This window comes from Telmatherina bonti (assembly GCF_933228915.1).
Source record: "Telmatherina bonti genome assembly, chromosome: 5".
In the NCBI taxonomy this organism is placed as follows: domain Eukaryota; kingdom Metazoa; phylum Chordata; class Actinopteri; order Atheriniformes; family Telmatherinidae; genus Telmatherina; species Telmatherina bonti.
In genome coordinates this window covers 32429115-32440688 of record NC_136623.1, presented here as the reverse complement: position 1 = coordinate 32440688, position 11574 = coordinate 32429115, and the positions used below count along the sequence as shown (strand labels likewise).

The 11574-nt window shown below is 40.0% G+C and overlaps 2 protein-coding genes across 3 annotated transcripts in view; one reads left to right on the top strand and one right to left on the bottom strand.

The window, feature by feature from the left end:
- The first annotated feature begins 723 nt into the window (after positions 1-723).
- Positions 724-6420, top strand: prss35 (serine protease 35). Of its 2 annotated transcripts, XM_079240135.1 has the most exons (3): positions 724-873; positions 2921-3065; positions 3956-6420. In XM_079240135.1, the coding sequence occupies exon 3, from the start codon at positions 3975-3977 to the stop codon at positions 5247-5249; it is 1275 nt and encodes a 424-aa protein (XP_079096261.1). In that variant the 5' UTR covers positions 724-873; positions 2921-3065; positions 3956-3974; the 3' UTR covers positions 5250-6420. The 2 variants fall into 2 exon arrangements, with proteins under 2 accessions (XP_079096261.1, XP_079096260.1); XM_079240134.1 differs by lacking the exon at positions 2921-3065.
- A 3573-nt stretch (positions 6421-9993) lies between these two features.
- Positions 9994-11574, bottom strand: part of LOC306756435 (uncharacterized protein) — a gene marked incomplete at its 5' end in the record, with an annotated part of 16723 nt that continues 15142 nt past the window's right edge. The window contains 5 exons of the mRNA XM_079241164.1: positions 9994-10061; positions 10303-10391; positions 10482-10607; positions 10741-10827; positions 11542-11570. Coding sequence (XP_079097290.1) covers positions 10311-10391; positions 10482-10607; positions 10741-10827; positions 11542-11570 — 323 coding nt within the window. The 3' untranslated portion in view covers positions 9994-10061; positions 10303-10310. The remainder of the gene's footprint in view (positions 10062-10302; positions 10392-10481; positions 10608-10740; positions 10828-11541; positions 11571-11574) is intronic.

The window sequence follows — 11574 nt, the reverse complement described above, 5'->3', positions numbered from 1 at the left end:
CAGTCACCAGATCTCAGTCCAACAGAGCAGCTTTGGGATGTGGAGGAACGGGAGATTCTCATCATGATGTGCAGCAACTTTGTGATGCTTCATGTCAACATGGAGCTGAATATCTAAGTCATGTTTCAAACACCTTGTTGAATCTATGACACCAAGAATTAAAGTAAATCTGAAGGGGAAAAAAAGAGGGTAGCAGCAAGGTGGATCCAATAAAGTGACCGATGAGTGTATTTGTCAGGATGAAGACCACATCCATCATGTTTACGTCTCACTACACTCCTATAATAAGGATTCTGCAGATGTTGAGGCTTACTGGCCTCACAATGGGCTCAGAAAGTGTTGTATGGGCCGGTGGAACTAATTCCTTCGCAGTCCACTGAGAGTCCCACTCAGTGTAGTGCGTTTCATGTCTTTCCTCCTCCTCTTCCTCCTCCTCCTCCTCCTCCTCCTCCTCTTCCTCCTGCCTGAGCTGCTGCTGAATAGACCACTGACTTCACCCCCCCAAGTTCACTCTTCAGTTAGATCCCTACATCTGGCCACACCCATTTGTGGACAGCTTTTGGTACGAGGGAAGGGGGGGGGGGGTCCCTTTCATACTTTTTTCTTCCTCTCCTCCTCCCCGTCAGTCCTCCCTCCTTTCCTTCCTCCTCAGCATCAAGTGCAGCCTGAGCGCAGCGTCCCGGCGGCGACTTGCTCTCAGACTCTCTGGAGGCGCCATGGGGAGAAGACAGCCGTCGCTTGCGCGCTGATACCAGGACGTCTGAGATGCTCTAACAGCAGCCTGTTCTCTTCTGGGATCATATTTGTCCACATCTGAGCAGAGCAAACAATACATTGCGGATTTGGGATAATCCATCAATCGGATGCGAGCAGGTAGGAGGCGTTTGTCTCCTGGTTGTTAACATCTTCACATGCAAACGCACCGGGATCTATTCTTTTTTATTTAATTTTCTTCTCTTTCTTGTAGACTTATGATGGTTTGTTTATTATTTAAACGTTTTCGACTAAGTTCCCCCCCCCCATACTTACTTCCTGATAATCTTCCAAGTTGTTTTGTTGGAATTTTAAAGTCGAAGTTTGCGCTCAGTTCTCCATTTGGTTTCAATCTTTTCAGTCGTTTTAGGGCTTTCTGTCACGTTTTTTATTATTTAAACATATTTTGATAATCGGTGGTGCATTTGTGGAAAATACAGATGTTTTTCCACTAATGAAATAAGTAAACCAACGCAATAAATGTTATGAATCTTGTCAAAAAACGCATCGTTCGTACTTTTTTATATGACAATGAAAAGTTACTTTTAATTAATAATTAATAAATAAATCAACAATATTTTTTTATTAGTTTTTATTAATAAAACATACAATTACACATTATATGTGAAAAGTTTGGTTAGAAAAGAACGAATTATTGTCTCTAAGTCAAACTATGGACCAATATTGACATACTGGGTGTGGAGCGTTGCGCCCTCTAGCGCCATCTCCTGGTCACTTCGTCTCTCTCCTGAGGAACGAAGAGGGCTCAGCCTCTTATTTAGCTGACAGGAGTGGAAAACCATTTGGTTGAAATGAGCCCCTTCTCAGACCAAAAAAAAGCCATCATGGCTGCATATCAGTTTCCATTCTTTGCTGAATACTTGCAGACTCTCCCCTGCGTGTGTGTGTGTGTGTGTGTGTGAACAACAAAATGAACAAAAGGCAATGCTGATTTTTGTCTGTATTCTCATTTATTGAGGCGGTTTTACAGCTGTATTTTATTGCCGTCTGTTGTATGTTGGTTAGATGTCCGCCGCTGGGTTTGTTTTATTGGACTCTGTGTGGGAGACTCAAGCCAAAATGTCTCTGTTTGGATGACAGTGGACTTGCTGGAATCACAGAACTTAACTAGAAAAGTGGAATTTGGGTAGAATCGCTGGATTGGATGATGAGGCACTTGTATGATTGACAGGTGAAGATAGATGCAGTGAGGTAACTCTCCCTCTCAGCTGAGTCTCCTGGGAGCTCTGCCAAAGTAAGCAGTGTCTCATTTTCACAGTGCACTAGCATCTAATTGAAAGGGAATGTGTCTGAAGACACCCTCCCCCCCTGCTCAGCCCCCGGTAGCCCCCTAAAAGTCGTTCTTCCAGCTGCAAATGTCAGCCTGACTCACTCCATTTAAGCTCTTTAGGCAATCTCTGCGGCGTTTCATTTAACTTCTGTTTAAAATAAGCCACTAGAGTCACACGCCTGCTGCAACGCACCTCCATCCAAGTTGTTTTCTCGTCCCATTTTCAGATCACCTACTGCCTCACCACGGCCGAGCTGTTGAAACAAAGCTCTCTTACTCTGTACTTAAGTGATGGTCTGCTGAATCTACACCAAAAGTTGCACACTTACCAGGATTATGAGCAGCTTTGTGCATTCAGTGGAAGCATAGCCTGCAAAGTCTTTCTGATGTGCATGCAGGCAGCCTGGTGGAGCTAAGGAAACCAGATATGGTCATTACAGAGAGAGAAGGTTAACCATTGTGGCAAACCTCCAAGCCCATGTCTCAGCTCATTCAGAGGATCAGGGTTCATCTTCTCCATCTCGCTGCCCACAGCCTCCAGAAAGACTCAAAGGACATTCATCTATCCTGAAACACACAGTTAAGAATTTCATATAAATAACAGTACAAACAGTCTTGGCAAGCACTGATGCCCAGGAGTATGCAGTAGTGTCAGTCACTGCTGAGCAAGCCTCATGTTTCTTTTATAATCAGCGCTTCATTACCTCCTTGTGGCTGTGAAGGGAACTGTTTGGACTTAGTTTTTAGCGGCATTAGTCCACAGGGATCTGAGCCCTCTCACATAGTGGGCATGTCTAAAACAATTCTTCCTGTCAGTAGTTTCAACCTCATGGAGACAGCTTTAAGATTCAAAGTTATTTTAATTCATTCTTTTAGAATCACTGGGAAGTCCAGCCCACGTTGGATTATGAGATGAAGGCTGAATACATAACAATTCATCGTCTGGGGACCATAAAGGGCCATCATATAGCTGTCGGGCTTCAGTAGTGTCAGCATCATGGCAGCACTACATTTATTCACAGTTAAGTGACCTCTGATTTAGTTTTGAACTGTAGTGGGAGGTAATAATAGAGGCAAAACAGCCCCAACTTTTGTGTGGCATGTTTATTTTATTTTATTTTGTTTTTTTGCTTTTGTGTTTTGTTTTGTTTTTTTGTTGTTTTTTTTTTACTTTTATTTTTTGTAGTGAACATAGTTACATCATACATTACAATTATGCCCTATTTGACATAACTCACATAACAAAATGAAACATAAATATCAGGGGTATGAAAATTCTGATATTAAAGCAAGAAAAAAGTACAACAATAACACATATAATCAAAACAACCAAACACACGCATACACACACTAACAAACATAAAAGGAAAGAAAGAAAGAGAAAAAAAAAAAACCTTGAGAGGATTGTTTTGATATTCACATTCGGTTTAAAAAAAAAAAAAAAGAAAAAAGGACCCTGGAGAATTTTACATGTAAACCTTATCAGCAGTACATACCAACTTAATTTACATAGTAGATGTTCCAGTCTCATCAAGTAAAGCTAAAAAAAAAGGCTTCCACACCTTCTGATAGTAGATTTGTTCATGCCGCCTACTAAAACGAATCTGTTCCATCCCGGAGACATACCATTTCATTAAGCCACCTCTTAAAACATGTGTGGCATGTTGAATGTGACTGACACGGCATGAGATTTAAAGGCCAGGGTCTGTTGAAAGCCCCAGTGTCAGGACGCCTTCTTTGACAATGGCTTATTGGTGACAATGGCTTATTATATAAAGTTTAGGGACCATGAAATAATGTGATTGCAACTGATGCTGTAAATGTGAAACATTTGTTTTTTAGGCAGCTGAAAACATGACGCACCGCCTGTCAGATTATTAATGGTTTCCATCTTTGGTCTTTCCATTTCAGAGTCAGGCCCAACTTAACAATGGGCCCCATACCGCTGTGCGTCCTGCTCCCGGTGACGGTGCTGGCTGTGGTGGCGGCTGTAGCTGCTGAGGAGCACTCGGTCAATGACCAGTACACCTGGCCGCAATGGAAGGTGCCACTGGTAAGGAAAAGACGCACTGTGCCTCTCAGCAACCCCAACTTCTCAGCTCATCCTCAACAAGAGCTGAGCGGGACGTGCGGGATCGAGTGCCAGCGTCACTTGCCTTTGCCTTCTCTGGACGACTTGGAGCAGTTCTTGTCCTATGAGACGGTATATGAAAATGGCACACGCACGTATACCTCAGTTTCTGTGCAGGGCCTGAACGAGGTGGCGGCCTGGTCCAGAAATGCCTCGTCTAGCTCCCGCCACAAACGAGAAGTCTACGGTACAGATACCCGTTTCACCATCGCTGACAAACAGTTCTCCACCAAATATCCCTTCTCCACCTCTGTGAAGATCTCCACAGGATGTTCTGGCGTTCTGGTCTCTCCCAGACATGTGCTTACTGCCGCCCATTGCATCCATGATGGGAAGGATTATCTGGAAGGAGTGCAGAAGCTGCGTGTCGGTATTCTAAAGGAGAAGTCCAAACGAGGGAAAGGAGGCAAAGGGAGAGGAGGGAGAGGAAAGGGTAAAAGACGAAAGGGTGACAAAGCTAAAGAGGAGGCCCAGGAAAAGGAGGAGAGTGTTGGGAAGGAGGAGCGTAAAGGAAGAGGGAGAGGCAGGAAGAGCCGGAGTCGTCGAAGTGCTGAATCTGGAAAGCCTTCATTTAGGTGGACCAGGGTCAAACAGACCCAGGTACCTAAGGGCTGGTTCAAAGGCGTGTCTGATGGACTGGCTGCGGATTATGACTACGCCGTTCTGGAGCTGAAGAAGGCACCAAAAGTAAACCACATGGATCTGGGTGTTATCCCCTCAGTCAAGAAGCTTCCTGCTGGGCGGATCCACTTCTCCGGCTTCGATGATGACCGACCCGGTAACTTGGTGTATCGGTTCTGCTCCGTGTCTGAGGAATCCAGTGACTTGTTGTATCAGTACTGCGACGCCAAACCCGGCTCTAGCGGCTCCGGAGTCTACATTCGCCTGAAAGAGCCAGGCAAGAAAAAGTGGAAGAGAAAGGTTATTGGGGTTTTCTCTGGTCACCAGTGGGTGGATGTTAATGGGAATGGGATGCAGCAGGATTACAACGTAGCTGTGAGGATTACACCCCTCAAATATGCTCAGATCTGCTACTGGGTCCACGGGGATTCAAGCGAGTGTCAAGTGGCTTGAGACAACACAGCGCTACCTTATCCACCATCCCTTTCCCTCAGATCAGACTCACCAGTCACCGTTTATCAGCAAGAAGAGGCCAGACGACGAGGAGACGTCTCTCCTTTCCCTGTCGTCTACTTTGCCTCCAAATGAATCCGGCTACAATGTTCATCATGAGCTCACACAGCCAACCGGACTCAGACAACAACAGGAGCTCATCGGTGCATCGAGTGGACTGTGGCCTGTCAGCTTTTCTAATTTATTTGCGTAAAAAAAAAAAAAATTGAATGAAAAAAAAAAGGCATGCGTTTTTCAAATCTGCAGTTTCTGTTTTGAGATTGTTTTGTTTGTCTGTTTTGTTTTGTTTTGTTTTCTAGCTTAAAAGATTTTTGGAGACTATGTTGGAAAGGGTGTTTGTTAACCTTGCATACCTTGCAATACATTTATATTTTCCTAGTTTTTGTACAAAGAAAAGAAACTTTGATTTAAAAATGTTTTCCACTATTGTAAAAAAAAAAAAAAAAAAGTAATTTTTTTCTTAAAAAAGTAAAGGAACAAAACTTTACATGACAATTTTAATTGATAACCGGATGATTTGCATTGTGTATATCTAGAATATTGTATTAGTTTAATTTTTTACAAATACCTTTTAAAGATGATTTTTCTGTTTAGATCAAGCTTCGTTTGGATGCTGCATAGATTGGAAAAAAAATGTTTTGTTTTACTCTTTTTTCTGGTTTTGCAACACAGTGAAATGTGGTTTCATTGTTGCGCACATAAATATATAGGAGCTTATCCAGAAGACGTGGTGCTAATTTATGGGACTGTAAAGTTTTTTCTTTTTCCAGAAATATTATGATGGCCGAGTACTGTAACTATGTATTTAATGTGAGGCTACATATTTGGATGGTGTTAAAATGGGACTGAACAATTCAACACTTGTACTTGAGCTGTTTATATTTCTGTATTTCTAAATGAATTTTTAAAAACATTTTAACAACCTAAAATTAGAATGTAACATCTTTTTCCTTTTTTCTTTCTTTCTTTCTTTCTTTCTTTCTTTCTATTTTTAATATGGTTTCTTTGTTTGTTTATTGTTTGTTTGTTTTCTTCTCTTTATCTTTTTTTGGTTTTATTAAACAAATTCAGGAGTATACATTTTGAACACCGAATACCTAAAATGAATTATACAAACTGAAGACTACCAAGAATTAAAGCAAAATTTTCTATGTGCGTCTGTCTGGACTGATGTTTACATTCCACTTTCATCACCTAGTATGTTGATAACTGTGCTTAAACCATTTTTGATAAGCTTTTGTACTCTTTAGGTAACTTTAATTAAGTAAGTTAACAAGAGTAGCATTATCTGAACTTTAATTACAAAAACAAGTCTATCAATAACATAAAGATGCAAGTTTTTCAAAAAAAAATGTACAGGAGATAGATAAACAAATCTAAAGAACACAGTCACAAAGTTTATTCCGTGAAAAATGATTATTTTAGTTCTGTTTTGTTTTGTTTTTTCTTATTTATTTGTACAATCAACATTTTATTTCTCATTGTTTAACACTGATAACTCTGTGAATTTAACAGACAACAGAATATGTTGCATAAAAAGATCACTTATGCACCTATATTCCCCATATCTGGTTTAGTGTGAGGAATTTTCAACATCAAGTATCTTACTTGCAGGAAACATCAGGCAGAACTTTCAGTTCAGAGAATCGGGGAGGATGACCCTGCTGGACTGGCAACCTGCCCAGGGTGTACCCTGACTCTCGCCCAACGATTGCTGGGAAAGACTCTAGCTTCCCGCGACCCTTAATTAGACTAAAAGGTTTAGAAAATAGATGGATGGATGGATGGATGGATGGATTGCAGATAAGACTGCGCCTTCTCTAAAGTACTTCACACAGCTCCACTTAAAGTAAATAAGTAGACAAAATAACAAAGAATATCTTGAAATATTCCCAGGAAAATTTAAGATCTAAAAGACCAATTTAGCTTTTGCCAAAGCAGAAGAATATTACAATATGGGTTTACTTTTTTACTTGACCCAACAGCTCCCAGTCACTAATTCAAAAATGAATTAAGTTTAATATAAAAAAATTAAAAAAAATTTTTTAAAAATGAAGTGAAGTGAAAGTGAAACCTATTTTTTTTTTTTTTTTTTTTAGTTTACACAAGTTTAGCTGGATATGTATGGTGATAATAGTAAAAAAAACAATGAATACTAGTAAAAGCAAAGAAGAGGTTTTGCTACAGGTCTAATTATTAGCTTCTAGCACTAGATGTGAAGCATCTTTTGTTCCACAAAACATGTTCATATTTTGAATATCAAATTCAAAAGCTAATTTTCTTTGGGTTTTTTTTAACTCCTCCATTTAGAAGTAACTTCAAACCAAAATTCGGCATATTTAGTGGTGTGTCTTTCTAATTAACAGGTGCCAGACATCCCGCTTTAAGGAGAAATGTTAAACTGCGGTTTTTAGCCAGCTTCGCTTTAGCCCGCTTACGTCCGTTAGCTGGTTAGTTGCCATTAGCTCCATGTTAGTTTGAATAGCTCTTAGTTACAGGCAGGTCTGAGACCAACAGATGTCAATCATCAACGAGGCTCACAGCCCCCCCTCTCAGCTCCACCTATTTGGCAATGTTTATATTTTCCAGGAGACAGAATACGCATGATGCTGCCATGGTGGGAACTGCTCAATGAGCTTCAATTCAGCTATTCAGAAACCTATGGGTGACATTTTTTATATGCAGTCTATGTTAAATGTTCAATACTCCATTTCAATAGATAGAAAACAATGGCAAACACTTCTATCCATCATCCAATTTATTGCATCTCAAAGGGCTTACATGCACTGGGGTCAGGGCCATTATAAACAAAATAAATTTACAACGGAACAAAAATACAATTTTAACAATTCAGTCATGAAAAATGTTAATAGCCTCCCATTATTTTCTCAGAATCACATCTGACTCTCACAATCAATCCACAAACATGACAGCGTACACACAGAGCAAGAATTACAACCCTCTGTAGTTTACAGCACAGGAAAACAGACCAGTGGGTAATGGTGTCCAAATGCATGTCAACACTCAGAACATGGTGATTTTATTGTAAGTCAGTACAGAGGGAAATACTTTATGAGAAGATATATTTTAGATAACAAGTTCATGTCTTCAAGGTTCAACAGTGACCTCCAGAGGGTTTCTTTATACATTACAGATGTTTCAGTGACAACAAGCCAAATATTAGCAATAAAGATAAGAATGACTCAAATACTGTAGTCTGACATTAACTAAATCTGAATTTTGTGAAATCGCTCTGTGCACCTTTGTATTTCTGATCAGTGTCTACAGGAGGAGCACAGCTGAACAGGCTAAATTAAAGGTACCATGTGAAGTTTTTCACCACTAGTACTACTATAGATTATGTTTTTATGAGTGGGCCTAATGTCACCTGTAAACACTGTTGACTTTAAGCTGTCACAATGAGGTATTATCATGTTCTGAGTTTCACACATACACTCCCAGTCAAAAGTCTGGACACACTTTCCTATTAGATTCAATAGAAAAGTGTGTCCAAACCTTTGACTGGTACTGTATACTGTTCTCTTTGGTGAAAAAAACCCAAATGTAAACAGATTTTTTAATAAACTGGGAAAGAAAAACTTAGCAATGTACCTTTAATTCAATCCCAATGAAAATGGGAAGCGCTGCACACCTCCTAGCTGGCTCGCCAAACCAGTTATATATAGTGTTTTGATCTTAATTTTGCACTGCATGAATTGCATTAGTCTGAATGTTTGTAAAGCCAAAAATGTCAACGTCAGAAATTCCAATGAGAGAATTACTTTGACACAGCTGAGTATTTATAGTGAAGGAAATCAGAATTTTATTTCTATGAGGGCTAGCTAAGCTGTTTTCTCTGAAAATGAGTTGTAGGATATGTTAATAGATAGCATTGCCAGCAAATATCCACAACAGTCTGGAGGATTATCTGAAAACAGAACATTTGCCGTAAATGATACCAAACAGAAAGACATAAAGAGAATAAACTATGTGTACAAAAAAGAAACAAACAAAAAAATACTTGATCTTTTATAACTCAGAAGCCCACGAAGACTGTTCCTAAATATACAGAATATTAACTAGTTTCCAGATACTTTTAAATGATGACAGGAAATAGAAGGATACTCACACGACTTCTTACAGTTTCATGTCTGAATCACATTTATATTTCTCTTCAACAAACATACAGAATAGAGGCGTAATCCTCAGCAGATAGATCTATGTACATCAAAAAGGACCATTCTGTAAACACTACGTAATGTGTTTCTCCTGAAAATCTATCTTGTCATCCACTCTTGTCCAATCAGAGTGGGACAAAAATTAGCTCCTCCTTCTCCTTCTTAAGGAGGTGAAAACAAAGAACGGGGTAACTGGGTGAAGATCAGGACAACAAAGCACATCACTCATTCAACTCAGCACGAGAAATGAATCTAAACACATATTCCTTCGCTGTCACTCTGACATTAGAGCTTTTTTCTTTTATTTTTGTCTGGGTTTTGTGTGATTTTGTTTAGACAAACAGATTAGTACATCAACATGAGCACACACGCTTATTTTTCTTTTCTCATATATCTATATATAATCCGCTATGGTTCACTTTCACAGTTTGTGCTACAACATCACACAGGAAAGGGGTGGAGTGCGGATGAGCAGGAGGGAGAAAAAGATGTAACTGAGCTTCGCTGGCATCCTGAGATGTTGATAGACACCAGGTAAAAAGTTGAGAAGGCTCTGATCCAGAGAGGAAAGCAGCTGGTGACAGAAAATGTAAAATATGTCAAGAGTCAAGTTAATCAAATAAACTGCAAGATGGACAGAGAGTTTATTTTAGTTTGACATAAATACTGATGCTGATTAAACCACAGCCTTACGTGAACAATGTAGTGATATAGAAAAATAACAGGTTCAAGCATTGATGAGACATTTTAAAGACCCCAAAAAACAAAGAAAACCATTCGAACTCAAATTGGATGAGGTTAAAGTTCTTCTATACCTGGGGCATTATAAGAAGTCCTTGAGGTCAAGGTCTGCCAGAGGGTCCTTAGGCTTCTTGGGGCTCTGGCTTGCAGGTCCTGGAGAAAGCTAAAAAAAAAAAAAGGGACAACACAACAATTAATTTAATGCTGTTATATTATTTATTATTCTACAGATTTAGATTGTGTGATTTGTTACCGGTGCTCCAGGTGCAGCGGCTCCGGGTGCAGCTCCTGTGAAGGGAGGTCTCATCATGGGCTGCCCCATCATAGGCTGCCCCATCATGGGTTGCATCATTGGAGCTCCAGGACCTCCTGCTGGAGGCTGGTAAGACGAAGAAAACACATCAAATAGGAAATCAACATCATCTACCAGATGATGGTGAACATACAGCTGTAAACATATAGTATAAGAATTAATAGTAGCTTTTAACAAATATTTACTCTTAACTTCTTACCATGCCAAAGCCAGGCTGTGCGCTCATTGGTGGCACCATAGCTGCGCCAGCTGGAGCTGCTCCTGGTGCTCCAGGAGCTGCAGCAGCCTGAAGAGACAAACAAATGTCACATCAACACAACTCATATGACCTTAAAGTGGCTCTATTATGAACATTTCAGTCTTATTTAATTTAATTTCATTAATTTAATCAATCTAATCAAGCATTTTCACAAACCCATTCATTCATTTTGCATTGATCTTCTCAGATCAGCCTCTGCCAGAAACAAGCGAACAGAGAAAGCTCTGCCCTATGTCCTGCCTGCGGACTCCGTCTGATTGGTTAGCTGCTAGGAGCAGTTATTCTGAGCAGTGAAGGTGGGTGTGGCTTTCTGCTTATGAACCTAGAGAAGATGACCAATCACTGAGTCCCTCCCCCAGGACGTCACTAAAATTTTGAAGTACAAAAAACGCTGTAAAACCAATCATTACCGTTGCCATGGAAACCACACATAGAGAGGGCTGGAAAAAGATGCATTTAGGTGATAAAAAACGGCACTGCTCATATGTCTGCTGAGTATTCAACACTATAACACTGTAGGAAGCAAAGAAAACCAGAAATAGTATCATAGAGCCGCTTTACAATGTTTATCACAGCCTGTGTGAATTCTAAAAGCTTTATCAGCATCATTACATGTGTTTTTAATGTCTAGATTATGTTGGCAGCTTCATGTTTGACTGTGTGGTGATAGGCAGAGTTTTAAAGTTAGATCTTTAGATAACTTGTAATCACATGTCAGAGCAGTCCTTCAGCAGTTCTCACCATGGGAGCTCCTGCAGTTGCCCAGCTTGTAGG

What these genes read in the sequence shown, in the direction of transcription:
- prss35 (XM_079240134.1), top strand. Translation starts at nt 3,975, where the DNA reads ATGGGCCCCATACCGCTGTGCGTCCTGCTCCCGGTGACGGTGCTGGCT.